This window comes from Pezoporus occidentalis, unplaced genomic scaffold (assembly GCF_034315485.1).
Source record: "Pezoporus occidentalis ecotype Australia unplaced genomic scaffold, CSIRO_AGI_Poc_V1 ctg183, whole genome shotgun sequence".
In the NCBI taxonomy this organism is placed as follows: Eukaryota; Metazoa; Chordata; class Aves; order Psittaciformes; family Psittacidae; genus Pezoporus; species Pezoporus occidentalis.
The window spans coordinates 885,306-911,363 of NW_026913673.1; the positions used below are offsets into that span (position 1 = coordinate 885,306).

General features: G+C 45.2%; 1 protein-coding gene and 1 long non-coding RNA gene across 5 annotated transcripts; one reads left to right on the forward strand and one right to left on the reverse strand.

Annotated features, from left to right (window-relative positions):
- The first annotated feature begins 834 nt into the window (after window positions 1–834).
- Window positions 835–25,520, forward strand: LOC134162146 (uncharacterized). 4 transcript variants are annotated; one of them, XR_009964215.1, is made up of 4 exons: window positions 835–1,629; window positions 18,462–19,061; window positions 22,881–22,977; window positions 24,830–25,520. It is a non-coding gene; the product is annotated as an uncharacterized LOC134162146 (long non-coding RNA). The 4 variants fall into 4 exon arrangements; XR_009964217.1 differs by lacking the exon at window positions 835–1,629 and adding an exon at window positions 5,051–6,198; XR_009964216.1 differs by lacking the exon at window positions 835–1,629 and adding an exon at window positions 17,497–17,756.
- On the reverse strand, window positions 8,230–16,778 carry WSB1 (WD repeat and SOCS box containing 1). Its single transcript, XM_062615672.1, has 9 exons — window positions 16,618–16,778; window positions 15,895–16,063; window positions 14,719–14,987; window positions 13,818–13,949; window positions 13,410–13,510; window positions 11,074–11,246; window positions 10,590–10,703; window positions 9,874–9,981; window positions 8,230–9,321 (listed from the first exon to the last, which is right to left on the reverse strand). The coding sequence occupies exons 1-9, from the start codon at window positions 16,655–16,657 to the stop codon at window positions 9,162–9,164; spliced, it is 1,266 nt and encodes a 421-aa protein (XP_062471656.1). The 5' UTR covers window positions 16,658–16,778; the 3' UTR covers window positions 8,230–9,161.
- Window positions 25,521–26,058: the final 538 nt, after the last annotated feature.

A 26,058-nucleotide genomic window follows, 5' to 3' on the forward strand; every position in this document is an offset into this window, starting at 1 on the left:
CATACACATAGTAATAGGTTAGGAACTGAGGCACCAAGCTTCATGAAACTGGAAGATGATTGCAGGGATGGAATCAAGTTACCTTGAGTCTTAAATCCAGCTTTCCCACAGCTGCCCTGCTGGAAAGGGAACTGTTACTTTATGGCAGTGAAAGATGTTATTTGCAAGACTTGCTTGGCCTTGATGAGCAAAGCAGAACATTGGGCGTTAAATTGCAACAAAACCTCAATTCTGTAACAAAATGTCATCTCTGTGTGGCAGAGAAACAAAGTTGTTACAGAGCTGGAAGCCTCTGAAGTGGTGACTGATGGCTTCATTGTGTTGGGGCAATTTCTGAACACAATTCCTCAATACTTGCTGGAAGAACAGTGTTTCCACTCTTCCCTAGGCCAGGAGCCAGGCTGGTCTTTCCCAGAAGTGATGAAAATGAGCAGCGTTAGCTGGAACGCTCCTGACACTTTCCAGCAAAAGGACTCTTCCAGTACAGCCCCACCAAACAAAAGCGCATTGTTCACAGGCCCATACAAATCCTGCTGCAGATGTCAAGTGAGCAGCTTCAAAAGGAGGAACCATGTTCTGATAGATGCCAGTCTCTCGTCACCATCTGGCTGCCATCACGCTCTGAGGCTTCACAAGCAAAGTGTATCAAGACAGGCCTAGAAAGCTGTTCATAATGTGTCATTTCCTTCCTCTTCCTCTCCCAGGGCAGCAGTTCACATGTGGCCTAACTGACCTTTGCTCTCTGAAGGGATCAGAGATAAAGGCTGACAGAGGTGTGTACTTAGGGAAAGAAAGCACTCAAGACTTACATTTGTTTGTTTTTCTGGGGCTGGTGGTGTTCTGTGAGTTGATTCTTTCCGCATTAAAGTGGGGAAACAAAAGATGTGAGAGGTTTGTCTCCCAGCCTTGCCGAGCTCTTTCACACTCACTGCTGCTGCTGACAGTGCATGCGAGCTGATCTCCACTCACAAGAAGCCAGGGCGCTAATGGGACAGAAAATCCCACCCCACTCAGTTCCCTCTGTAGAGCTGACACATGCTGTGTGCAGCAGGGTGCTGTCATGGTGCAGGGTGGAGGTGCTGCAGGAGTCTTGCCTCCAAACCCAGGCCAAGCAAATCCCTCTGCAAACACACCCTTGTGGGTTTATGACCTGCTAAAGAGCCACTTTCTCCACTGTGACCTCAGACTCTGCCTTGGTGCATAAACATGGGCTTCCTCACCAGTCTCCTTTCCCAAATGTCCTCAGAGTGGAAATTCTGCCCCTTCAGCTGGTCTGTAGGAGAAGCTTGACAGCTGCAGCCTCACAATACCTTTTGAGGAAAGGCAGTAGTAGAACCATTGTACCTACTGAAAAGTGAGGTCAGGAATACACTCCTGGATCTGGTCCCATGGCAGCTGACACCAAGCACGTGAGATGCAGAAGAACAGAGATTTGCTACCCCAGGATGCTGTAGTTTTGGACACATTTCTCTTGTTCACAAGCGATTTCTGCAGTTACAAGCAGGTGGCACCTTGAAGCTTGACAACAAAGAGTTCACCGGGGTTTTTCAGAGCTGTGACCCAGGGGCCGTGCCCGGAAGGAAGCAGCTGCGTCCGTTTCCATCGGAGGCAATTCCCACTTCCCACCAGGTGAGCAATAGCGTGTGCCACCGGCAGAGAGCACTGCACACCCAGCAAGGGCGCTGGGAAGGAGGATTCTCCCGGCTTTTCCCGTCGGATGAATACAGCAACAAGTGAAACCAGTCCCGGCTTTTGAGGAGAGGTTGAACAGATCCCAGCCAGGGTCAGATGTGAAAGTAAAAGCTCATTAGGATACACACAAGTTCAGGGCTGTAGCTGCACTCCTCTGAAGTGTGGCGGGCAGTGTAAAATGCTGAGCCTATCTTTAAGATGATTCAGGTTTAACGTTGATTCAGGTACTTTGATAGCTCTTGACTTTGGTACAGAAATAGAGGTCTTGTTCTCAAACATTTCTTCAGAAATATAATACAGTTCTGCTCCTCCTGCTTTGAGATGAGATCCATCTCAGATAATTTTCCTCTGGAAATTGAGCTTTCAAGAGTGTTGATTCTTGGTGTGGAATCACAAGACTGGTGTGCTGGAAGAGCAGAGGAAACCAAGGCAGCAGCAAAGCTAGATCTGTGATGAGTGGAGCAGTCCCTGCAGACCTGTGTTGACATTTGCTGTGTTCTGAGGTGCCAGACAGCCGTGTGCTACAGGGACCATCTCCCCACAGCAGGGAGGGAAGTCACATTCTGAGTCTGACTGCTCTTTCCCTTGGAGTCACTTTCTGTGCCTCATTTATTTACCTGTAAGTGAGGGATTTTGTTCGCTGTTCACAGCTTTGTCTCTTTCCTGTTTAACTTGGGGATCTTTGGACCAGAGAGATGTGTTTATTAAAGGCTTGGATGCTGCTGAATGGCTCTAATGGGGATAATTCAAACATTTACAGATTTCCATAAACATTCTAAACACTGTTATCTTTACATTTCTCAATAGATGCTGCTGCCTTACATTATGATTAAAGTATGGTTTGAGATAATTGGTTATTCAAAATACTAAATAAATACACAATCACATCTGCTGGTGAAGCCAAGAACTGTCACAGAGTTAAGAAAAAAACTAGACTAAACAACCCTCAGCACCACTCTTCTGATGAATTACTAGACAGAACTGATACTAAAAAGAGGAAACCATTCTCTATACAGGATATTGCACAAAGCATCCTTCCAGCTGATATCTAAGGATCTCTGGTGAGGGGAATCTGGGGTCTGGTGCTGGCTTTGATTTCTGGGGCAAAGAACTCCATAGGGCAAGGGCAGTGTGAGAAGTTCTGCATCCACAGAAATGGACATCTTGAATTCATTTCTTTTGGAGGCTGTTGCCAAAAGAACTCCTGATCTGGCCTGTGGACATTGTGCAGACAGTAGCAGCTTTGTTTAAATCCAACCTTCTAAGTCTGATTGTGCAGATTAGCTGCAAAGAGACCCTTCCTGGCCAGGCTCAGGCTGCTGTGCAGTGTGAGTTCCACTGCAGCACTGAGTGTTAGGCCACGGCAGGTCATTTCTGATGCGAGGTGGCTCAAGCCTTTATCTCAACAGGGTCACATCAGTAGATGCAACACTTGTCTTGGCTGAATGCCTTTCTGGCCGGTCTTCTCCAAACACAAGCCCATAGGCAGGTCAGTCCCCTGCCAGCTTCCCTCCTGTCTCATGAGCCAGTGGACACAGTAAATAAACATTGTGTTGCCACATGGTGTCTCTGCTTCCCCTGGGACACAGTTGCTACCTCTCCCAAAACAATGTTGTCCTGCCAATCAGAGCACAAGTGCTAAGCTTTTCCCAGGCTCAGGAACCAAACCTGGTGGTCAGTTGGCACCAGCATGTTTGAGTTACACACAAACACATGTGGATGGAGGCACACATCCCACGTCAAGCCATAGTGCAGCACAATTGATACATCAGTCTTCCCTTTCTTTACTGCAAGTTTTTCTTTGCTGTGAATGTGACTCATTAGGACCTGGCCATTCATTGATCACGTTGCTGGCATGATGTACTCTGCTTATTCAAGATGTTATGTTGAAGTGTAGTCAGGAGAGGCTTCTCTAGGTAGCGGGTCAAACTGTTTGGCAGTGGCCTTGCTGGGGTCTCTAGGCCTGGGGTAGTTCCTCATCTGCCCCTGTTCTTGGAGGGAACCTTAGTTTAGAAATGTCAATTGCCTGACCAAACCCAGAACAGCTCTCTGCACTGGGATAGCAGCAAACAGACACCTCAGTCTTGTGACATGCCACATCAGGAGCAAAGTTCTTCCCAAACTAAGGTTTCTCACTCCTGTTATCAACGGTGGACCTTGGATTTTTTTCCTAATTTTTTTCCTTTCCCCTGATGCAATAAGATGAAGCAACCTCTTAAACCTTTCCTCTGGATGTGGTCCTTCTGCTGGGACCACAAGGAGTCAGTCAATAACGAATAGTCCTACCGGAGCACAGCCTAATGGCTACTGTGCAGGAGCACAGGGACGTGTGAATTTACACTGCTAATAGTACACAGCCATATAGTGTTTTCATATAATTACAATTTAATTTTTCCATCCTGGAATTTATTCTGGTACAAGACGCTTTTCTACAGTGGCTGTTATGTCATTTGAAAGCAGATTAAGAAAGTCTTCCCAAAGAGGTGCTTGTCTTTTGGAGCAGGAGGTAACAGAGAAGGAGGTAGCATCAGTAAAATCTTAGTGCTTCAGTTGTATGGTATAACTGAAAAGGGAATGTGTTTCCATAGGTCTCTGACCTGATGAGCTTTTTGGTTTGCCATGTATATGTAGCACAATGGGATTTCTGTGGCCTGACATGATTGAAATAGTAACAAAAAGCCATAAAAAACTCGTTTTGAGTTGTCCCAGCACTGGATGTGAGCAGAGCTGCTCCTCCCCAGCTCAGCTTAGATTTTGAAGCCCCCTCAGCTTTGAAATATTAGTTACTGCAGGTTTAAAATCATATGTAGTGCACAAAAATGCATTCATTTACAGGATCCCTCTTCATGTGTTACAGCAACACATCTTTTGTGTTTTGTTTTTTTTTAGGAGTCCAGTTTCCATAACTTCCTGGCAGTAGGAACATTACTCCCTTAGCCAGGAAGCAGATCACCTTTCCTCTCCTAGGGATCCAGTGCAAAACAGTGCCCCAGCCTAACAAGTGAGACCTGTTCCATAGCTGCATTTACAGCACAAGCACCTCTTCTGACCTCATGTTAGAAATGCATAATATCTGCCTATTCAGAACTTCTGTCTGGAATTCTGCTAGTTATACATAACCCTGCTGATATCCAATACTGTTATAATGACTTACACAAAGTTAGTGATTGCTTATCTGAAGTTTACACTGGCCTCCTTTGTGTTCCAGTACATCAAGAATCAAACCTGTTCTGAAACAGCTTATTGCAGCTGAATGTGTGCTGGGTTCATGGTGCTGGTAAAACAAAATCATCCTGTGTGGGAGCCAGCCTGATACATCAGCCCCATCTGCTTTGCTTAGGTGGCTCTAATCTGGATAAAGTTTCTGCCTGACATCTTTGCCAGATTTCCCATGGGATCTTACACAACCTCTGGCCTTTAGGAGAATATTGCAATATGTGAGGAAAAGAGATCATGGAATTCATGCCCCCCATTTCTAATCTATTCCAATGGAAAACTTTATTCAGTATTAAAAAAATGACTCACACAAACACTTTCCAGTGTTCTCAGTCTGTCCCAAAGTAGTTCAACTAAAATGCTGTATATGAACACAGGCTTCTGCCTGAAGTTCCACTTTTCCCTGGCCCTTGCTCCTCCCTCCTGCAGCTCCACCCAGTGCTGCAGGGCAGCCACTTAAGCAGAGGCCACTCTGTCCCCTGGCTCCCAAGGCAGGCAGGCACTGGAGCCAGACTGCGAGCTGTCCCTGCACCTTTGGGCCCTCCTGCTCCTTGTCTGAAGGCCAGAAGGATGGTTTGTGGGGATGGAGCTCACAGGAAGCTACGTGGAGCTGGATTTTCAGATGAAAATCTGTTTATTCTCATGGTATTTACACTGTGAGAATTCAAGCTAATAATTTTGGTGCCTGCATGAAAGAGACTTTGGCAGTTAAAGCACAGACTTTTCCAGGGCAGCAGAATATGGGATTTCCTTTGGAAATGAGAGGAGCACGTTGTCTGAAATGCTCCTTCCTGCTTACTCTCCATAGTCACTCCCAGTCACAGCTGCTTGCTAAGGACTGGGCTGTAAAAGGATCTGTCTGCCCAGCCTGCCTGAGCCAGAGTTTACTGCAAAACAGAAAGCACCCAACTCCATGCTTGTCCCTTCCTGGATCATGGCACAGGGGCTTTATTGTTAGCTCAGGTTGCCTTTTTTCTTTCCTTTTTTTCCCTTTTGCCTTTTTCCCTGATTCTCCTTGACAGCTGCCACTTACAAAGAGCTCAGGGGGAACTGGTACCAGCTGGGAATAGGCCTAATTGCAGTCAAGCCCAAATTGCATCCTCCTGAAGAAGATCCTTCCCTACACCTTTAATCCTTCAGTTCTTCCCACCCAGCCTTTATTAGGGAAGGGCTTCCCTGGGGAATGTCCCATTTTGTGTTCTCCATGAGACCTGCTTCTCCATAGATGCTTCTCTGCTGACTGCATGCTGGTTCTCACTGATCCCCAGACCTGCCTGCTGCAGCTCCTCTGTAAGTCATTTGTGGGTTTTTATGCTTCTGGAAATGTTATTATCAAAGTTTTAACTAGCTTCAGTCCTTAAAGTTTGTGCTGCTCAGGCATCCAGGTCTGTCAGGAAGCGCTATGAGCAAGGATAATGCTACAAGGGATACCAGCAGCTTTGTAACTTATCTATCATGGCACTTCTCAACCAGGATTAATGTCCTAAAGATACCTGACTCTGTCAACCAAGGCTTGAGACATAGGTGTCCTAGAACAGGGTCACGTGTTACAGTGATACTAGGGCTTTACTGTGCTCAGGCAGAGGAACAGAGCAGGTTAGTTAATACTCCACATAGTACAACATGCCCCCAGTAGAAACATCTGTTCTATAATGCTGCATGGATTTAATAAGCAGTAACAATAAAAATGAAAGCCCATCAGCCTTTCTAGTAGCAGTGCCCAGCCACAGAGGAAATGGCCAAAATCCTCCTCACTGAATTACAAATTGCCACTTTGCTCCTGCCTGTTTTGATTTCCTCTATTGCCCTTGTATCCTCAACACCCTTTCCTTTAAAAAGAGCTTCTGGGCCAGTGAGTCTCAATCATTTATTTGTGTCTTTCTCTCTTCCCTCGCATTATGTTTCCGCTCCTGCCAGGAAATTCTGCAGGCTCTTGCATCATCCTTCTCGTGTTAATTGCCTTTGCTGCCTGCCCTGGGGAGCTGTGTTCCGGTGTGGTGCTGTATTGCAGGACAGCTTCTGGCTCCCTCTGCTCTGTTCCTGTCAACTTTGTTGGCTCTAATACCCAGAGCACGCCTCAGCAGAGGATTGCAAAAGGATTTGTAGACATTAATTACATTCACCACAGAAATACTTGCCACGCAGAGCATGTTTCTAGATGGCTGTGACCGGATCTAAACCCGCTTCTGCTCAGCCCCAGCTAACAGCCACCATCACCGCAAAGGTGCTGCTTTGCTCACTTCAGATTTTCTCTTTATGAGACATTTTTAATGAGGCCAGACTGGTTGCAGCAAAGTGTACTTCAGTTCTCAAGCCACTTCCACCCATCTTAATAACATTCTGGGGTACAGGTTATTCCCTTCACTCCTACTTTACACTCAAGGGTAATGGCCTTGGCAGTTTCTGTGTGATGTTCTAAGGTTGTAGAAGAATTATTTCCTTACTCGGACAGAGCTAAGTACATACTTTAAAATCACAACCGTCTACACCCATCTATTTAATCTTTGCTGATACAGTGATGCTGGTGAAGAGGTGCTTTTTGGTTTGGGGTCTCTGATGGGACAATGCAAATGAACCTCCCAGCAGAGAGCACAGCGTGCAGTGCTCGAGCTGATCTGAGTGACTGTTAAGATATGGAAGCTCCCTTGCAGAAAACTCTGTGCCTGGTTGCTGTTCTTCACTCATATCTATGTTCAAGTTGAGAGATGTTCTAGGGGACAGAACTTACAGTTCTTCCTTTACGTGGGCAGTGTATGAGAAGCCATGTCTTAACCATATATATATATTTAGAATAAACAGAGGGAAATTCTTGCTTTAATTAGGTAAAAAATATTGTGCCAAAGGAGTGAGTCATGGAGTAGCCACATGTGCACTTTCTGTGTCTTTGCAAGCCAGGTTTTAACCCCTGAGGAAGTTGTGTCCATTGTTCTGGAGTACCTTGGAAAGTGGAAGTTGATTTTTGGTGTTTGGAAACAGCAGGCAGGGAAATCTTCCTGGAGAGTAGGGCTGGGGCTCACCAAAACAGCACACAGGGAGAGCAGGGAGTGAAGAGCCAAGGCCAGGGTATGCCCCTGGACAGTCAGTGACCACCAGTCCAAACTCCATTTCCCACAGAGCAGGGAAACATGAGCACCATGTCTGCTTTTGACCTCTGCCCACATAACAGGTTGTGAGATCTCACTGTAGCTCACAGTGAGTTTCACCATGATCAGTGTGCTCTCTCCTGAAAAGGAACTCTGGAGGGTTCTGCAGCAGCAGATCCCCACTGCAGCTGCTGCAGGTGGATAGTGTTGATCCATCAGTCACCAGACAATGTCAGGAAACTTTTTATACAAGTTTTTAATAAAAAAGTCCAACAAAAAAATATATAATGAGGCATTTTCTGCAATGCATACATTCTTTGTATCTGCAGGTACAGATAAATAACAGAAGGCAAAACCAAGTATTTTGCTTATCTTTGGCCATTAACCAATAATCACCCTGAAGAGGTATTACAGGGTTGAAGAACAATAAACCGAGTCTGTAACTTCTCATTACAGACCAAGCATCAGGCAATGATACAGTAGTTAGATTTTCAGACATGTAAGGAAAATTGCTTTAACACTGCCCAATACTGAATTTAACCTGGTTTGCTGCTATAGAACTTAAAGCCTTCTTGAGCTGATACACAGCCAACATTCCTGGGTTACATTAGATGTACTCCAACCCTTCTCTTTCCTACTTCCCCTCACCATACACTGCACTAAAAGCCAGGCTGTACCTTCTCATGACATCAACCAGCATGAATTCTATCTGGATCAGTTTCCTCAACCAATGTACATAAGGAAGCTTAACTGCTCTCTGCCTATAAGTCAATACTTTTCTAGCTCAGTGTCCCAGGAAATAGCTATCCCTCCACTTTACAGCACGGATGCAACTGATGGCTCTATCAAAGCAATATATACACGATACACATTAAAATCAAAAGCAATTTTTAAAGGTACATTGCTAACATGTAGCAGCTTATGTCTATATATGTACATGTTTTCACAGTTTAGAAAATTGAGAACACCAGGAATACTTCTACTGTGTTTTCTATAAATAGTAAAAATTTACCTGTCAGGCATTTTGACAAAATAGGATTTAGGTATCACTTTAAATAGCTCTTGAAAACCTGTAGAGTTTTAAGCTTAAAGGCTGTAAAGTCTGAGGCCTCTTCAATGTGTTCAGCCAGTTTCAGCAGCTGGGCCGCCTGCCAGTTTGATTTGAATGATTCAGATCTGGTAACAAAGGAACTCCACCACCTTGGATGGGAGGGGCAAGTTCTTGACCTGGGGGGTGGGCATCACTCTGCGAATAGCCATGCGACACAGATGCTGGAGACTGGAAACTTGTCTTGGAGTTGCCCAGAAATACACGCTGCCATCCTGTGTCCTGCACAGAAACAAAACCCACCAGGATTATCCCACCTGCATGATTTTAGCTTAGTACAAATGCTCTCCTACGTTGCTAGTTAGGGGGAAGGTGCTCTGGGCTCTCTGTGCTTGGTTCTGGCTGTTCCACCTCAGTTATACTAGATGCCAGTTCTTCATTTAAGCTACAGCAGCACAGTAAGCCACTTCTGATTATCTGTGTGACAGGCCTGAGCAGATCCTCCAACAGCTACTGAGGGCATCACCTGAAACAGAGCAACTGCCCTTGATTATCTACTGGTCTCTTGCCAATCCACATGTTTGTGGCTCTGTCCCTTATTTATTCTCAGAGATAAGAAACAAGTTTATCAGCTTCTTGATTTTACTGCTATTCCAGGCATGTTTAAACAAATAGTACCAGAAATGCAACCTGGTGCTTCCGACCTGGTTTTCAGTTGTCAAAACTGAAGATGTTTACAACACTTTGCCAATGTTCCCAACCTTCAATGTTCCCAACCCTCTGTTCTGTACTACCTTAATATTTTAGGAAGGAAAAACCCCAGTATATGCTTACCCTGCAGCTAGAACACTGCCATCAGTAGAAAAAGTACAGCAGAGCCCATTGTTCAGAGGTGCAACTTGTACAGGGTATTCTTCATCAATTCTCCAGAATCTTACCATTCTGACAAGGGAAGAGCAAATGAATGAGTTATCAGAGTAGATGTTTAATTCAGTATTTCCTCTCATAATTCACGAGTCTGCAGCAGAGCTCAGGGAATGTTTATAAATACTTTCCTATACCCACAAGGTGTTTCAGATTTGGCCTGAAAAACTATGACTTCTTCATTCCTGATACAGACCTTGATCTGTGTTTCTGCAACCATTTCAACACCACCAGTTAGAATAAGACTGCCCTCAAAGCTGAAATCCAGTTCTCCCAATACTACTTGCAGTGTTGGTGGAAGATTGTGAGATCACAATACTTTTTACTTTGGAATCTACTACTATACAAAAGATTTATATGCACTAGTAACTCCATCTACTTTTTTCACTGCTTACAACCCCTCTCTTCCTGGTTTAAGCTATTACACACTTGAGTTATTCAGGTCCTCTACTCTATCCACGTCTTTCTACATTCAGAATGAACATTAAATACACCAGACAACTCAGCTACTTTTACCAAGTCCATTAGAAGTCGTTTCTCCCTTAAACCCCAAAAAGCTGACTTAGTATTTAAGTTCATATCATCTGGGAATAATTAGAGGAGTAAAAACCTTTCCTCATACTTACTTATCATCAGCCAGGCTTGCAATGTGTAGTCCATCGTGACTAAAAGATACTGATCTGACCCACCGGTCATTTGCACCTCCAGCAAATATTGGAGTAGGAGGAGGAAACAGATGCCTGGAGACAGAGAGACACTGAGTTAGTGGTGAAATGCTTAAGGACTAGGAAGTGTTTCCTTCAGCCCCGGCTAGCAAAGCTGAGGAAGAAAAACCAGACTGATTTCTCCTATATGGAAACTATAGTTTTATGGTACCAAACACTTCAGCTTTGTTGAAGATGCTTAAATTAGCACACGTTAAAACATCAGTGCTTTCACATTCCTTCTCAGATAGAAAGATGATCTTCACTGCTCTGACATTCAGGATTTCCATCAGCTGCTGCTTGATTTTTCCCAAGCCTGATTTTCAGTTAAACACATAAATCCATTCATTTTCAGGAGTCATCTCCACCCCAGAAGAAAGTTCCCAAATTTGATTGCTTCACTTACCCAAATTCCATAAGAATAACTCCAGTATGTGGATCCCAGACATAGACTCGGGTATCATAAGATGCGGTAGCCAGTAAAGCTCCATCAGGAGAGAACTCACAAGCTACAACATCATTGTGATGTCCTTCAAGTTTCCGTATCATGGAGTATTTATCCATATCCCAGAGAAAAACCTGCAATTAAATAAGCTGATGTTATAGCTCTGCTCAGAGCTGCAGGGAAGCACTTACTTTGTTTTAAAGTATAGTTGCTAGTCTTATTTAGGATTATATTAAAATCAGGCATTATGAATTACTACAATTAAGGAATATGCTCAGTGTCATACTCAGATTAAAATCAAGGGTTTTATAAAAATAATTAAAGCAGACATGCAAGTTCTAACTCAGGTTTGTTAAATGTTATTAACAAAATAAGCCAAAATATAAGATAAAGGCAACTCAATTTAACCATGTAGCTTACTGAAATTCATGTATTACAAAACTATTTTATTAAAATATGCAGAAATAAATAGGGTTAAACTCTACAGTCCCCTCTTTTTGTAACTACCAAAATTGTAAGAAATATACAGACAGAAAATGTAAGGTTAACATATTGTTACTCCAGTGGCATCCCTTTGAGTTTAAGATCACTTGTTTACAATTGGCTTGGATCACCAACGTCAGCCTAGGAAGAGAAACAGATACTGCAAGCAAAAAGAATTTTCACAGCCAAAAGTCATGTCTTTGGCAAAACAACAGGGAAGTCTAACCATATTATTAGAAAGGATTTATGCATTTTAAATCAAGTCAACAGTAAAATACAACATTAATATTACAATTTATCCAGGTAATTGCATATTATATTATAAAAATCAATAAAAGCTGGTAGTATTCTGGGATTTTACATGCACTTATACATTAGATATAATATGGATAATCAACACTGTGCAGAATTATTTAATAGGAATGAACTATGTACTGCAGCATAATTTCATAGAAAACTAAGACTTTAGCACAAGATGTTACATCCCTGAACAGCTCATTAGGGTCCTTGATGTCCCTGATTCACTTTTACTGCACAGATTAAACACTGACAGCTTGGATAAATGTATATGTTTGAACAAAGCAAACAGCCTTAGTGCCTCATGTACTTCCTCAAACCGACCCATTTATGGTCTGTTATAAACATGTTGACCAATTTCTCCAAGGAGACCCCAACATTCCATACAAGTGGAAGCTAAGTTTGAGGAGTCAGGGGGTTTCACTGCTGTGAAAATTATTAAAAAACAAAAAAAAAAAAAGAAAGAAAGAAAGCAGAAGGTGGACATCAACCAGCACCTGCGTACGTACAGGACACCTTGCAGCCGAAGGCAAGGTTACTTCGTCCTACGGTAAAGTTCGCACCCAGCCTGGTAGCCAGAGATGCCACTCTCTGCCCAGCTAACACCATTGTGCTCCTGTGTGAGTGGTGCCAGCTTAACCTCAATCACACCAATATTGCTGCCACCACCTGTGACAGGGAAAGCAAGAAGCTTATGGAAAACACACAGCCTAAAGACAGCAACGTATACATCCATATCTGCTCTAGTTAAAGAAAAACCAGACCCCAGACCTCAACTATTCTCTACCAAGTCTGCACTGAATTTAAAGCATAAAAAGCATTTGAACAGTCACTCATATAAAGTAGTATCTAAGGATTAAATTGTGCTTTTTATTCAGCATCACTAGGCTTCATTAAACTACCTACAATGCCCCTGCCACTAGACTGAATTACCCTCTCTGTTTTATCCTAATTCTTCAGTGCCAAGAAAAGCAGCGTATGGCATACATGCTTTACCTGCACTGCTTTCAGTTCTCTAGCAGGGCATTAGAATAGGGGTGAAAACAAAACCAGTATGCTGCTCTTCATTCTAGTCTTTAGACATAAGGACCATTTGTATTGAAAAACACGTAGAAACATTTTTGTTCAATGGGTGACACAATGCCTGGCTCAGCCTTTGAAAATCCCCTTTCATTGAGTAGGAGGTAGAAAGGATAACATCAATAACAAAATAGTTCTATGCATTAATCTAAGCATCTTTTAACACTGGAAGGTTTAGTCTTTGGTTTTATACTATGAACATGTGTAGAACTATTTCTCAAAGAACTTTTACAGTTTCTGCAGCTAAAAGCAGTGCAAGTTCAATTCTTAAATCAGTGTCTTGATGCACCATTTGCTTGTTTAATTTCATGCACTTTTACATCATCATAAAACATTAGAAGTTCATGACACCGAGCACAAGCTTGATGTTACTTAGATTTAAAATGATTATGCACTCAATTCAGTAGATTTAATGAACAAGGAACTCTGACACATACTGCTTTACTAGCTCCAACTGAACAGAGGATGGAAGAGTCTGGAGAGAATGCACAACCGTATACCCAGTTCTGATGTCCTCTCAACACTTTCATCATGTTTCCTAAAAAGACAGGTATTCCCGTAAGAATTGGTTAAATATCACACATCTTGCAGAGGCATTTTACAGAGAAATAAAAATTCTGTCATGCAGCCTTTAAATCCCAAGTCCCTGTTAAAAGAAGTCACTTTGCACACTCTTAACTTAATGTGATACCAGTTTCTACCTTTAGGAGACACACAAAGAATTCCAACAGAACACACAGGGTGATTGATTTTTTTTTTTTTACCTAACTTCATTTATAGCAATAAAAGAGGAGAGTATGTGGTTATTTCTCCCACATATTGCAGCAGCTAAACTGAATTCCTACCATCATCTTTCAGGTCCCACACTCGCAGTGTTTTGTCTCTGGATGCAGACACTAAAATCAGGCTCCCGTCTGGGGCAAAGGTTAAATCTCGAACAACTTCTGTATGGTCCATCAGGTTAAGGAGGAGTTTTCCTGTTAAAACACCACAATTCCAAATGAAGGACAGCTTTTTCATTCAGATCAATGCTTTATGGATACAAAATTAGAGCAAGTAAAGCCAATGTAGAAATGCTGCCTCGGCAGGAAGCACTTTCAGACTCTTCAGGAAATTGCCTCTTGATACAGAAAGCTAGTAAATCTCTACACTAAGCCCACATGCCTCAGAAATAAGGCAAGTCTTGTCTTTTGATACGCATCTCTGTTCTCAGCTTAAATTTACAAGACAATGTAAATTACTCAACAGTCTTTAGTTTCACTTCTCTAAAGCTGAGAAGTTCTCTCCTGGCCTAGCAGCTGTGCCACCAGCTACTTGAGACTCCCTCATCTCAAATGCAGTCTCTTATTTAAACAGTTACATACTTTTAAAAGGTTCTCATCAACATAATCCCTCCCTATACTCAAGAACAGAGAGCAACTTCAGCTTTTTGAAGTTTCCTTTGTTTGAAAGTATATTACCACTAAATCCAGGGAAGATTTTAGTGTAAACTACCATTCACAAAGTCAATCACACACATAACCATTTTGCAGCAATGAAGCTTCCTCTTATGTCACTCACATCTTGAAGCATGACCTGAACCTGTTCCTTCCTCCAGCAGTCTTTGAACATTTCTAGTTGGAGGAGTTTATGCTTTTTTTAGATTAATTTGTATTCAAGATTCAATTCCCAATTCATTGTGTGTGTGAACGATGGCACTTCACTGTCACTTTGTGCACTGGTAACAGTTCCTCTCTCCCACTCTACCTGTGTATACATCCCATATCTTGATGCGCCCATTGTTCAAGCCCGTGGCCAGGAGGAGCTGGTCCTGTCCGAACTTGAAGCGGTGCCATTCGATGTTCACGCAGCGGCTCTGCTTCTCCGGCACCGAGGAGCCAAACGCCAGGCTCCACACGATGTCTCCACAGTCTATGATATGCTCACAGGGTTTGTTTTTCTGAGCACTGTCACTGTTCTGCCTTGGAAGTCTTGTGCCGAGAGAGTTGGCAGCATTCTTTGTGCCGTGCACCAAGCTGCAGAGCAAGCACAAAAGAAAAACAGCAATGGCATTGAAGTATCTTGAGAAGGAAATAGAACAGAGAGGTCTTGAGGATGTGCTGAAATCTGGGAGTTGCTGTAATGTATGTTTTGGAGATCTATAATGGTGTGGGTTTAATGTCAAATTATAAAAGCAGCTTTTTATTGTAACTGTCTTATAACTAACGCCTGGAAGCTTTCTTATACAGTATAATACTAATACTTCTTTATCCCGGTTTACCTCTGCAGGAAACAATGCATGAACTAACCCACTGTGAAAACAGTATTTTTAAACCATTTACAGAAACAATAGTTACAAAAATTCCAGACTTTGGGCTAAATGAGCGGGAAGTTCCCCGCAAATCCCTTCCACAATAAGGGATACTGTGACCAGATCATGGAAACCAAATAAACCCTCACCAGTAGAGGGAAGAAAGAAAGGGGAGGCAGGATTTGCTGTGAGGGGAATGTAACCAGCTACAGAAAATGCAAGTGCTGGTTCCTGACCTCATTAAAGTGAAAATACAATGTGTCTTTCGGACCTTCCTTGCATTACAATGAGAATGATGAGGAAGGGGTTTGCCTTCAAGTGAATTCCTAAAAACTAAATAGCTTTCTGATAGGAAATTTAAAAGTCCAGCTCTTCCTGAGTCTTTCCATCCCTTTTCACTGTAACTTCCTCTTATTTAAGAGCATCTGAATCAAACACCAGGTCCCTCCTGCACACCCTCTGGGAGGCTCCAGTTTCTCTCACTGGCCCCAGAAGAAAAAATAAACCAATAGCTGTTCCTTTCCCCAAGCCTGAAAAGCCACTATATGTGTTTAAATCTGTTGAGAACTTCCCAACATAAGACAGCTGTTAAGCTTCTTGGTTGAATGAAAAGCCAGGTAGTTTTGTCTTACAAGTTCCTAAGGCACTGAGACCAGGGGACCAGCTTCACCACGCGGTGCCCTTGTGACCAAGCAAAGTAGGATCCATCCGGAGCAAACGCCACGGTCCAGTTTTCACGTCCACACTTCTTGTCAAAGGGAGAAGTTGGGGCCAGGAGTTCTCCCACCGTGCGTGATCGTGCTGAAAGAACACAAGAGATTCCTGCTTTAAAACCCGACCACAGAGCTCCCAAGGTTATAAGGGAACCTGGCAATGGGATAAGGGTATGACTGTTAGTGCATGTTAATTTCATGTCACTGCGAAGGTGTTTCACTTATAGCCAACAAAAAGCTCAGCTGCCAAAGGGACTGAGTCACTGCAGAGAAGCAGCTCAGCGTTAAAACGTCCTGATCATCGTGCAAGCGATGGCTCATCTCGCTATCAGAGGCACAACTCAAACACACCGAGGCCCCGCCGCCGCCCTGCGCTTCCGTTGGGGAAGAAAGGGCCAGCGCCTGGGAAGGGTCCGATGTCACCTCAGCGCCGTTTAACGAGCCTGTGCCCGTCCCTTCTGCCCAAGGAAGCTCCGAATAACGCATGTGGCTCGCTACCGGGGCTGTGCAACCCCCGCCGCCGCCCGGGCGCGTACGGCACCGCTCTGCCGGCAGCACCGCCGCCACCCCGCAGGGCCGGGCGCGAACCGGCCCCGCTCCCGCTGAGCCCGCCCCGCCGCGCCCGCCCCATCCGCGCCTCACCGATGAGCTTCTCGTTAACCCTCGGGGGAAAGCTGGCCATCTACGGGGCCGCCCTGCGCTCGCCTCGGGACCTGCAACGGAGCGACACCGACCGCGCTCACCGGGACGCGGGCACTGGGACAAAATGGCGGCGGCGGCGCAGGGTGAAGCGCGGGGCGGGGCGGGACGGGGCGGGCGGCGGCAGCGCCCTCGCTGGCTCCTCCCACCGGCCCCGGCCCGCAGCGGGGCAGAACCGCGGGGACCCCTCCAAAACTGACCGAAATCGGGGTTTTCTGGGGGCTTTAGTGCAGGGGTACCGGTGGGGTGCGGTGTGTGCACTGCTGACGGCACGTCGTGTGCTGCTTAAGTGCCCCGCCAGCAGCAGGTGACATTCTGCCGCAGCGAGTTAGATAGAGGTTGTCTCCATTATCTTTGCAGCCGGGTTGTGACACCCTCGGTGGCTGTTTGACCATGGGGCTACAAGGCAACACGTAAACCAAGAGATATACAAAAGCTTGTGTGACCGTCCTGTGGAATGTGTGTAGGACGGTGACGTGCACCCCTGAGCGCATCCTCCCTGAGCGCATCCTCCCTGAGCAGCGGCTGGAAAACTCTTGGGAGTTTCCCACTCTTCAGTGTTGATTTCTTAATATGTGTAATTCAGCGGCTAAATCCAGCAAGGTCTGGTTTGTGATAAAGCGTTGAATTTACTGTTAACGTAATGGAGTTGTCCATGACAACTTGGAGAAAGAAACCCCAAGGCCATGTCCTTCTCTGTGAGTTTGTATTAACATCTGTGTATTCCCTCATCGCCTTCCTTTTCCTCTTTCTGCATCCTTTTGCCTATCTAAGTCCTCCCCTCCTCTAGACTAGGTGACTCTTCCTTGTTCCTTCAGCACAGAGCCAGATAATTAACTGCAGGGAATAACAGTGATTTCATTCCAAAGCCTTGGCCAAGCTGGCAGAGGCACTGGAATAGCTGCATGGGTTGGCTCTTCAGCTGCTGCAACACCCAGAAGTCACCCTTATGTAAGCAAGGCCAGCAGAGCAGACTTCAATCCTGGAGCGAGATGATGTCAAAGATAGGAGAGGGAAGAAGTTTTGAATACTTCTGGTGGCCTAAACGCCAGCACGGATTAACGCCGGTTTGTATAAACCTGGTAGCACATCACAGCACTAATCTGACACTGCTTTTTAGCAGCAAGATCCTGCTCTATTAATCCTCTGCTGCCTGCAGATGGAAGAGCCCTATCTTCGCTTTATCCCTCAACAGCTTCTTATAACAAAGCAGATTTGTGGCCAGTGAACATTGTGAAATGCTGCTCTGCAGTTACTCATAACTTGTGCATGTTTGAGCGAAGCCAGAGCTGAGATGAGTCACGTTGTAAGATTCCTCCTGAGGGTCTGAGCCTCACACACAGCCAGGATGAGGCTGGATTCTGTTTGCTTACCTTGGGGCTGGTGTAGCCAGGGGGAGATAGCAGCTGGGTTACGCAGCTCTGGGGGAGTGTTAGCACTTCTTGCTAGTTTGGTTTAGTTTTTAGGCAAAGTATTTGGCAATTTATTATGCCTTTCAGTCCCTGTGTTTCTGTAAGTACTGTTCTAGTAGCTGCTGCTTCCTCCTCTGTGTGCTTTCTGCTCATTAACGTAGTAGATTTGAGGGCCAGAAGGGACGATTCATTAATCTGGTCTTGTGTAACAGAGGAGTATATTTTAACCTAATGTAGTACGCCTTCAGAGAACGAGGGTTTCCAGCAGTTACACTGTTCAGCCTTTACAGCACTGGAGTCCTAATGCCAATCCTTGAACTTCCCAGCCCACATTTTGTGTGTTATGGGCACCAATTGTGAGATGTGAATTCCCAGGTGCTTGCAAGCTTATTAGAAGGTGTTTGGTGCCACAGACTGTGCTGGAGACACTTCTGTATTCATGCCTGGCTGGAAGGGCTCTTGCGCCTGAAGCACAGAGGAGAGGTGGAAAGCTGGGATCTGCTGCAAGCCACCAACCCAACCCTTCTGGTTGGTAAGATTCAGTCAAAGAGGAGATAAAGAACCCACGCTTCCCTTGCTCAGCACTCTGGCCATGTAAGTGGGCCAAGATGGTTTCCCTGCTCTCCCTGGTGAGGCATATCTGTGGAATCAAGGGTGGCACCAGCTGCACACCCTGCACAGTCACATGCTGCAGGGGCCTGCAAGGCTGCCCCATGACTCCTGGATGATTTATGTGTTTTCCATGATCCTCCTTTTCAGATGCAGTTGCCAAGCCTGCACAGCGCTGTTCAGCTGGGAGGAGGCTAATACACTCAGTGCATCTGCCTCCAGACTTTACACACTGCGAGAAGCTTTCACAAATGAAAGGACTTTTGTTGTCTGCCTGCCTTGGAAATACTCTCCAAGATCCAGGTTCTGGAGCTCTTTCCCAGGCTGCTGAAGCAGCAGGATCTGCTTCTTTCACATTCTCCTATGGTGAATCTGGTTACACTCATCTCAGTTATTTTTTCTTCTTTGATTTTTTTAACTGATTTGTGATTGTGTGTTTCTTAATCAGCTTTGCTGAAGTCTTTTTGACTCACTCAGTCATTAGACTGCACTAGGAAAGGCATCTGGAATTAGTGCATGTCCCAGATAAGGGATGGTGCTGCTTTTACAGCAATTGGTTTGGGTGCTGTTTTCTCTTTGTATCCCTTTGTAACATTACCTGAGGTTTGTAAAATGAGCCCTGGTGTTTGCCTGTCTTTTAGCTACTCACAAGACTCAGCAGTGTGTTTGCTGTGCTCCATTTCCATTGCTATGGCTTCCTGCTGGAAGGCTTCCACCAGTGAAAAGCCATTTGTTCCGGTGTGTGAGCCCTCAAATCTCCAAGTTCTCATTGTGCTCTTCTCCACTCAGCTTGCAGCAGACACCCCACCAAGGTTACTCTGCTCAGGGCTCACCAGGGCTATCAGTTCCTGTTAGCTGTGGCGTTTGGTCTCTGGGAGGAGATCAGCACAGCAAGTGTGAGATCCAGAGGACCAGAAAAGCCTGTGGTGCTTTTGCAGGCCATGAGTTATGTTCCCCCTCCTCACAGCTCTCATTCCATAAAGCACTCCTGACAAATGAGAGGTGAGGGAGCAAACAAGGCCAGTCACACTAAGATCAAGGTGGCTGATGTGTGCACCAGGGCATGCATCTTAGTGGTGTGGCTGTCATTAAATATTACACTATTTGTAGTCTACACTGTTAATAATTCACAAGCTCCTGCTTGTTTTGAGAAGCCTCCTTGGGATGGAGAAAGTTCAGCAAGAGTTTGTGGAGGAACAAGTGAAGGTGAAAGGAAAAAGCAGAATGGAAGGAAGAGAAGGCAAAGAAAGTTGAAGAGGAAAAGGGATTGCAGTGAAGAGAATGGTGAGAAGTTAGAGAAGAAGCACCATCAGAGTCCCCAGACGGGTTAGCTGCTGCTATTGCCCCAGTGCACACCGGAAAACTTCTGTCACTTCTCTGTCCCCTTCTCCCCTGTTGTTCTGTACCTTTTACTCCCTGTGGCTTATTGTGGAAATTAGAATTAGTTTTCTGTAGGGGGTTATAAATTGATGCATGTCTGGTATGTGAGGGGTTAATCTGTAAAGGTCTGCTAGAGGAGTACACTGTGGAGCAGTTGCACAGATGGAATAGCAGAGATAGACTGCAGTCATTCACATTCTTTTGGTCTCTTTGGGATTTTATAACTCTTGGACCACATCTTTGGGTATAATAAACGGAGCAGATGGCTTCGTGTGTGTGTGGTGAATTCAGCCCTTCGTGATGAGTCACTGCACTGCAATAAGGGAGACGGAGGTTGGGGGTTATTCCTTTCAGGTTCAAAAGCATCCCTCTTTGTAAGCTCACCAGGGTGCCCTGCAAGGGAGCTGCTTCCAGGAACATCTGTGCTAAATTTACCCACTGAAGCTGCAGGAGCTGTTATCTCCGATGGCTGAAGGTCATGCTGAGGGTTTCGAACTTGAACTGTCCTAGATGAGGATAACAGAAAAGGGTCCCTGTGATGCAGAGAAAGGTGCTCAGCCTTGCTCGAGGCCACCATGCCCACAGCCTGCTTTATGTCAGTGTAATCTCAGTCACTGACCTCTACCACAGCTATTCCACTTCTCCTGTGAAAAATCCTTTCCAAAACATTCTGGTTCTGTGTGTTCCTCTTTGGCCTGGATTTACCCAGCTGCCAGTCACTTGCATTGTCTGGAGCTCAGGCTCCTTGCTAGAGGAGCACAGTGCCCCACGGGCATCAGGACTCAGGCTGCGGCGTTCCCTGGGTTTGGAATGACACTCCTGTCCACTGTGCAGTGAGAAACATTACTGAGCTGATCGGCGTTCCTCTGACTCCAGAGTAGCATAGGATGTAGTCAGCAATCAACTGCTGACCATGTTTACGGCAGGAAGAATTGGTTTTGCTTTTCATGAAACCTGTTTTTGGCACTGGGTGAGCAGGATTACACAGAGGGAAAATCAGTTGCATGCAGGGTGTCACTGTAAACTTCAATACATTGTCTGTAAGTGCAATTTATAGATGAGCAAGTTGTGTTTAATAGGAACAATGAAAGGCACAGACCACCTTATAGTCTGTAAAGCAGATCAATAAAATCGTAAGGACAGAAAAAACTGGCATGTTGGGGAATTACAGGGTTGGGTCTGACAGCTTCTGCCTGGAAACAGAGGACCTGCATTCCTGCTGCAGCGGGGTTGGGAAAGAGCAGGTTGCTTGTAGATAAAGAGTGTTTGCTCACGGATCAGAGATGGGCCGGAGCTGATGTGGAACTGCGCTTGGAATACTTGGGTGGCTCATATCCAGGCCTGTTGCTACAGGGAATGTGTGCAGAGGGCAATAGAGAAGAGTTTGAGGCAAATGGAGGATTAACAGTTTAAGACTCACAGTGTCTTTGACTGCTGGATAATATTAGCATTGTTTTATAGGTGGATATGCAAATTCAGACTGAAGATCAAGGATTTACCACAGTTTGTATGGAACAGCCTAAACAGCTAAAACTCCTCCACAGCAAAAGGCCAGCACTTCAACCTAGGGACTACCCTGTTATCCCTCCTGAGGCAGATGGCAGGAGCTCCACATGGGTGCTGAGTTTTGTGGGTTCTGGATACTCTCAGCAGCTCTCCCGAGCTGGTGCTTCACTTCAGGCCAGAATCAGTGTTAGGGCACACTGCTGGAGCCTGCCCTGCCTCTTCCAATGCAAATATCATGTGGGAAAGGTAAAGAAAAGCAGCCCGTTCAGCACCCTCACACATGTGCAGAAGAGCAGCCCCTGTGAGAGGACAGGACTTGGGATGGGTGGTTTGTCCTGCTGTTAGTGAGGTGGGACTGATGCAGGTGTAATGCTGCTTCAGGGAGTAATGCTGCATCGCCATGTGATGGTGCTTGTCAGGCACAGCCATAGACATGGCAACAATCCTGGTCTCGTCCCAGTGACAGTCCAGGCCTCCAGCTTTCTTCTGGTGACTCAAACTCCTGCCCTTTCTATGAGATCACCCAGGAGAGAAGCCAGAAAGTGCCAGTCAGTGCTGAAGTCACAAGGTCTCTCTGGTCTTCCTCTCCTGTGAATCCTCTTCTCTTTTTGACCCCTGTTATACAATAAATGAGTAAGGAAACAGAATGGCAGGGAGAGGCAGTGATAACCTTGAATTATCCTTTGGGACAGTGTGACAATCCAGGCTGAGCTGATTAGTCATCCAGAACAATTAAAATGCTGCTTTATAGTATTATGAGTAAGAACCTCTGGAGATGCTGTGGGAAAGGCACTGCTTGCAAGGGGAAGAAAAGAGTAGATGCTCAAAATGATCTCATTCCTCTGCAATTTTTAGAACATAAACCCAGCGAGTGGGAGTGATTGTGAGCAAACAAACTCCAACACTCAACAAGGAGCTTGTTTACACCTCTGGGGCCAAATGGCAAACACTGACTGTGTCTTTATCCATTTCCAGTGCATGGCACAAGTCTCCTGTTCCATTAAGTTCCTTTAGAGTATCTGAGCTCTTGTGACATCTTTATACTGCCTCAGATCAGGTATCAGGAATTAAACTCCTGCTGGTTTACATCCAAGTGAGATTTCTACTGGAATAGAAATACTTGCATTTAGAAACTGATTGTGTGAAACAGTGTGCTGCAACTGTAATTATCCTTTGTTGATTAGACTTTCTGGGATGAAGGATCCGGTGTGAATATTGTGTGTGGAATCTCCGCTTTCTCTGAAGTATAACCCATCATTCTGTGATCACTGTTAACCTCAGATCAGTTGTATTTAACAGGTCCTGTTGCAGTCAGACAGAATACAAAGGAAAATCCACTGCTTAATTTTTGAGGGGAAGCTTCTTCACATATTAAAACCCATCCCGCACATGTCAGGTAAGTCAATAAGAGACAAGTCATGGGAAGAATACAAAGCCACCGCTCACTTGTCAAACAAAAAGGGAATATGGGCCACTCTCCTCTCCGGTTAGTTCGGAATTCAGGGATTTGAGTGGCCTCTAATGCCCTCTAATGGACAAATCTGTTGGAGCACGGTCCTCTCGGGGTGAAACCATCCAGGATCCGCAGCGCTGCCAGGAGCCTGCCCAGCTTTCCCTGGGAGCCTGCCAACTCCCAGATTAAACCCATGTTTAAGGGTTTGGAGCTGAGAAATATTAAGTCACCTTTACCCAAAACTTGGCAGCTCTTTCCCTCCCTCCCTTCCTTCCGCATCTGCCCGGGTTTGTTTGTTTGGCTTCACTTAAGAAAGGTGGGAAAATGTTTTTTGTCCCTGATCCCAGATTTGGCGCAGTCCCTCCAGGATGGAACCCTGTCCATCAGGAATTGCCTCTGTAAATGGCTGGGGGTTTCTGGAGCAAAGCTGATACATAGAAATCAAAGAGTGTCACTTGGTCTATTAGAGCCACTTCTGGAGTGTTTGACAAATGTGGTGAGAATGAGAAATGGGATGGGAGGAATGCAGAGGAGAAATGGCAGTATGAAACACAGACTGCTGGGAGCAGGAGGGAAAAAAGATAGGCTAATAAATAAATAATCTGAGTTGAAAATACACGGCAGAGAAAAGCAAAAGGTACAGATGTGGGAGGGGAAAAATCCATATTGTCAGGGACTTTCCTCTTACATGTGACTCCTAACACCAGTGCCACTCTTGACAGCCACAATGGGACATTTTTAGTGAGGAAAACCCACTGGCATTCCCACAAAGCCTGACAAGACCCTGTGGATGCCTTAGGCTGTAATTTCTCATTTTGGTTTGCACATAAGCTTAAGGAAGTGCATTAAGAAGCTCTTGCCAAAGTGTCTTAAAATAATCCACCAGCATAACCAAGAGGCACGAGATTGCCAAGAGCTGCCAAATAAATGGTTCTACAACTCGGGAATTATCTGGGGCTGGGGAACTTGGTGTGATTTACCTTCAGATAATACCTAACCAGCAGTTACAGACTGGTATGTGTCTGCCTGCTGGGAACAGAAAAGTCTGTGTGTTCATGTGGCCAACAGATGGAATCTAGCACAGCAGTTAACAGAGACACTGGTTTTTCCTAGGCCAGCAGATCCCTTCTGGGATAGTGGGTCTCAGGCACTTTATTATCTAGCCTAGGGAGAAGAGGAAGCAATTAAAAGGAAGCAGAGAGCTTTGAGAAAGAATCGTCTTGATCAAATACTGGCTGGAATTTTCCAGAGAGTTTTGAGGAAACACTGTGAGGATTTCTAGCATCACCATTCAGCCTCTGAAGCTGCCCACTGTCTAAAATCTGGGAATACTACAGCAAGCTGTGTTTGCTTTTAAGGAACAGATTTGCTTTGGGAAAAACACTAAGAGAAACAGGAAGAAGCACTGTTTGTTGTGTTTAGTAGGTTTTGAATGGAAAAAATAGCCTTTTTCTACCTAAGTCAGGAGCTCCCAGATGCTTTTCTCTGACCAGCCCTGGTTTCTTTCTTGGTTTCAGGACATGTTTTCAGAAGCCTATCAGTAAACTGAAGCCCTTTCCTGCCCCTGCATGGATTATTATTGTTTAGATTTTGGCAGAACGTAGAGATCCCCATGAAGATTGTGGCAGTACTGCCTTAAGTGGATATTATTCCTGCTGGATTGCTACGGGATACTTAAGGATCAAGTATATAAAGATCTGAAAAATGAGACTGGGCATGTTGATGGAGGAGCACACCGCTGGTGTTCTGTGTTCATTCCCTCTTGCACTCTTTGTGACAAAGCCTTTTCTGTCAGCCCCAACAGATTCTGGACGTGAACCAGGGGAACTCAGAGCCGGCCCCGTCCCCAGATGCCTGCACACCTCCTGGGGGAGCACAACCAGCAGGGCTGGAAGTCCTGGAGAACAGATCCCTGACCTCATCCTGTTTTCTGGAGTCCAAGTAACCATTTACCTTTGCAAGGGGAGAATAACAATGTTTACGGAATGGTGTGGGGATGCAATGTGCCTGTTTGCTTGGATTTTGGTGGAGCCTTTCCTTGTGCTCACAAAAACATGATTGGGAAAGGCCTCAGGGAGCAGCTTTACTTACAGTCTGACCCAGAGGAGATGTCTGTAATTAAGCACATATATACATGTATCATGTAGGTTTGACTCTGATATGAGTATACATAGGCAATACATTAGAGGACTTTTCTAGACCATAAGACAATGTTTGTTTTAAAATCCTTTATGACACATATTAATGCTGACCATTGTAGAGCACTCTGCTGCAGAGGGATCAATGGCCTTCACACCACAGCTAGTTACAGCAAATGGATCATACCAAATCCAGGGCACTTAAGAGCCCAGTATTGGTCTCTGCAATTTGTATAAATCAGAATGCCCTCTGCATTTCCTGAAGGACGGGGCCATGAGTACAGACAGAAACTACAATTTATTCTTCAAACAATTGTTTTTTTTCTTAAATAAAGTGTTTGCAATTGATTTTCATCTTTCTATAGGACAACTGCCTCTTCAAATACTTGCTATGAGCCACACTCCTGAGCTTATTGCTAGAATGCAGTGGTACGGTTCATATTGTAAATCTGGATTGCAGGAATGCCATCGTTTCTTGTTTACAGGGAACGTTTCACAAAACGAGGATTTATTTGTGTTGCTGTTGCTGGTAATAATTCATATGTGCTATGACAGTGGCAAGAGTCTCTGAGCAGAACCGAGGCCCCGCTGGTGGAGCTACAGCGAGTGAGTCCCTTTTACTCTCCAGCTCTTCCCCGTGTGTTTGACGGTTTGGGAGGTTTTACCTCAAGTTCCATCTTCATTGACACGGCCAGGACCTTCACGTGGCTCTGCCGCAGCGGGCGTTACCCGGTGCTCTGCAGAACCAGACCAGTTTATAGGGATAAAACCCTTTATAGCTACCCTAACGGGGAACGCGCACCCGCGCCTCCCGCCCGCCAGTGCCTCGGCCCCGCCCCTCCTGCCCCCCGCCCCTCCCTCCCCAAGCCCCGCCCACACCGCGGGC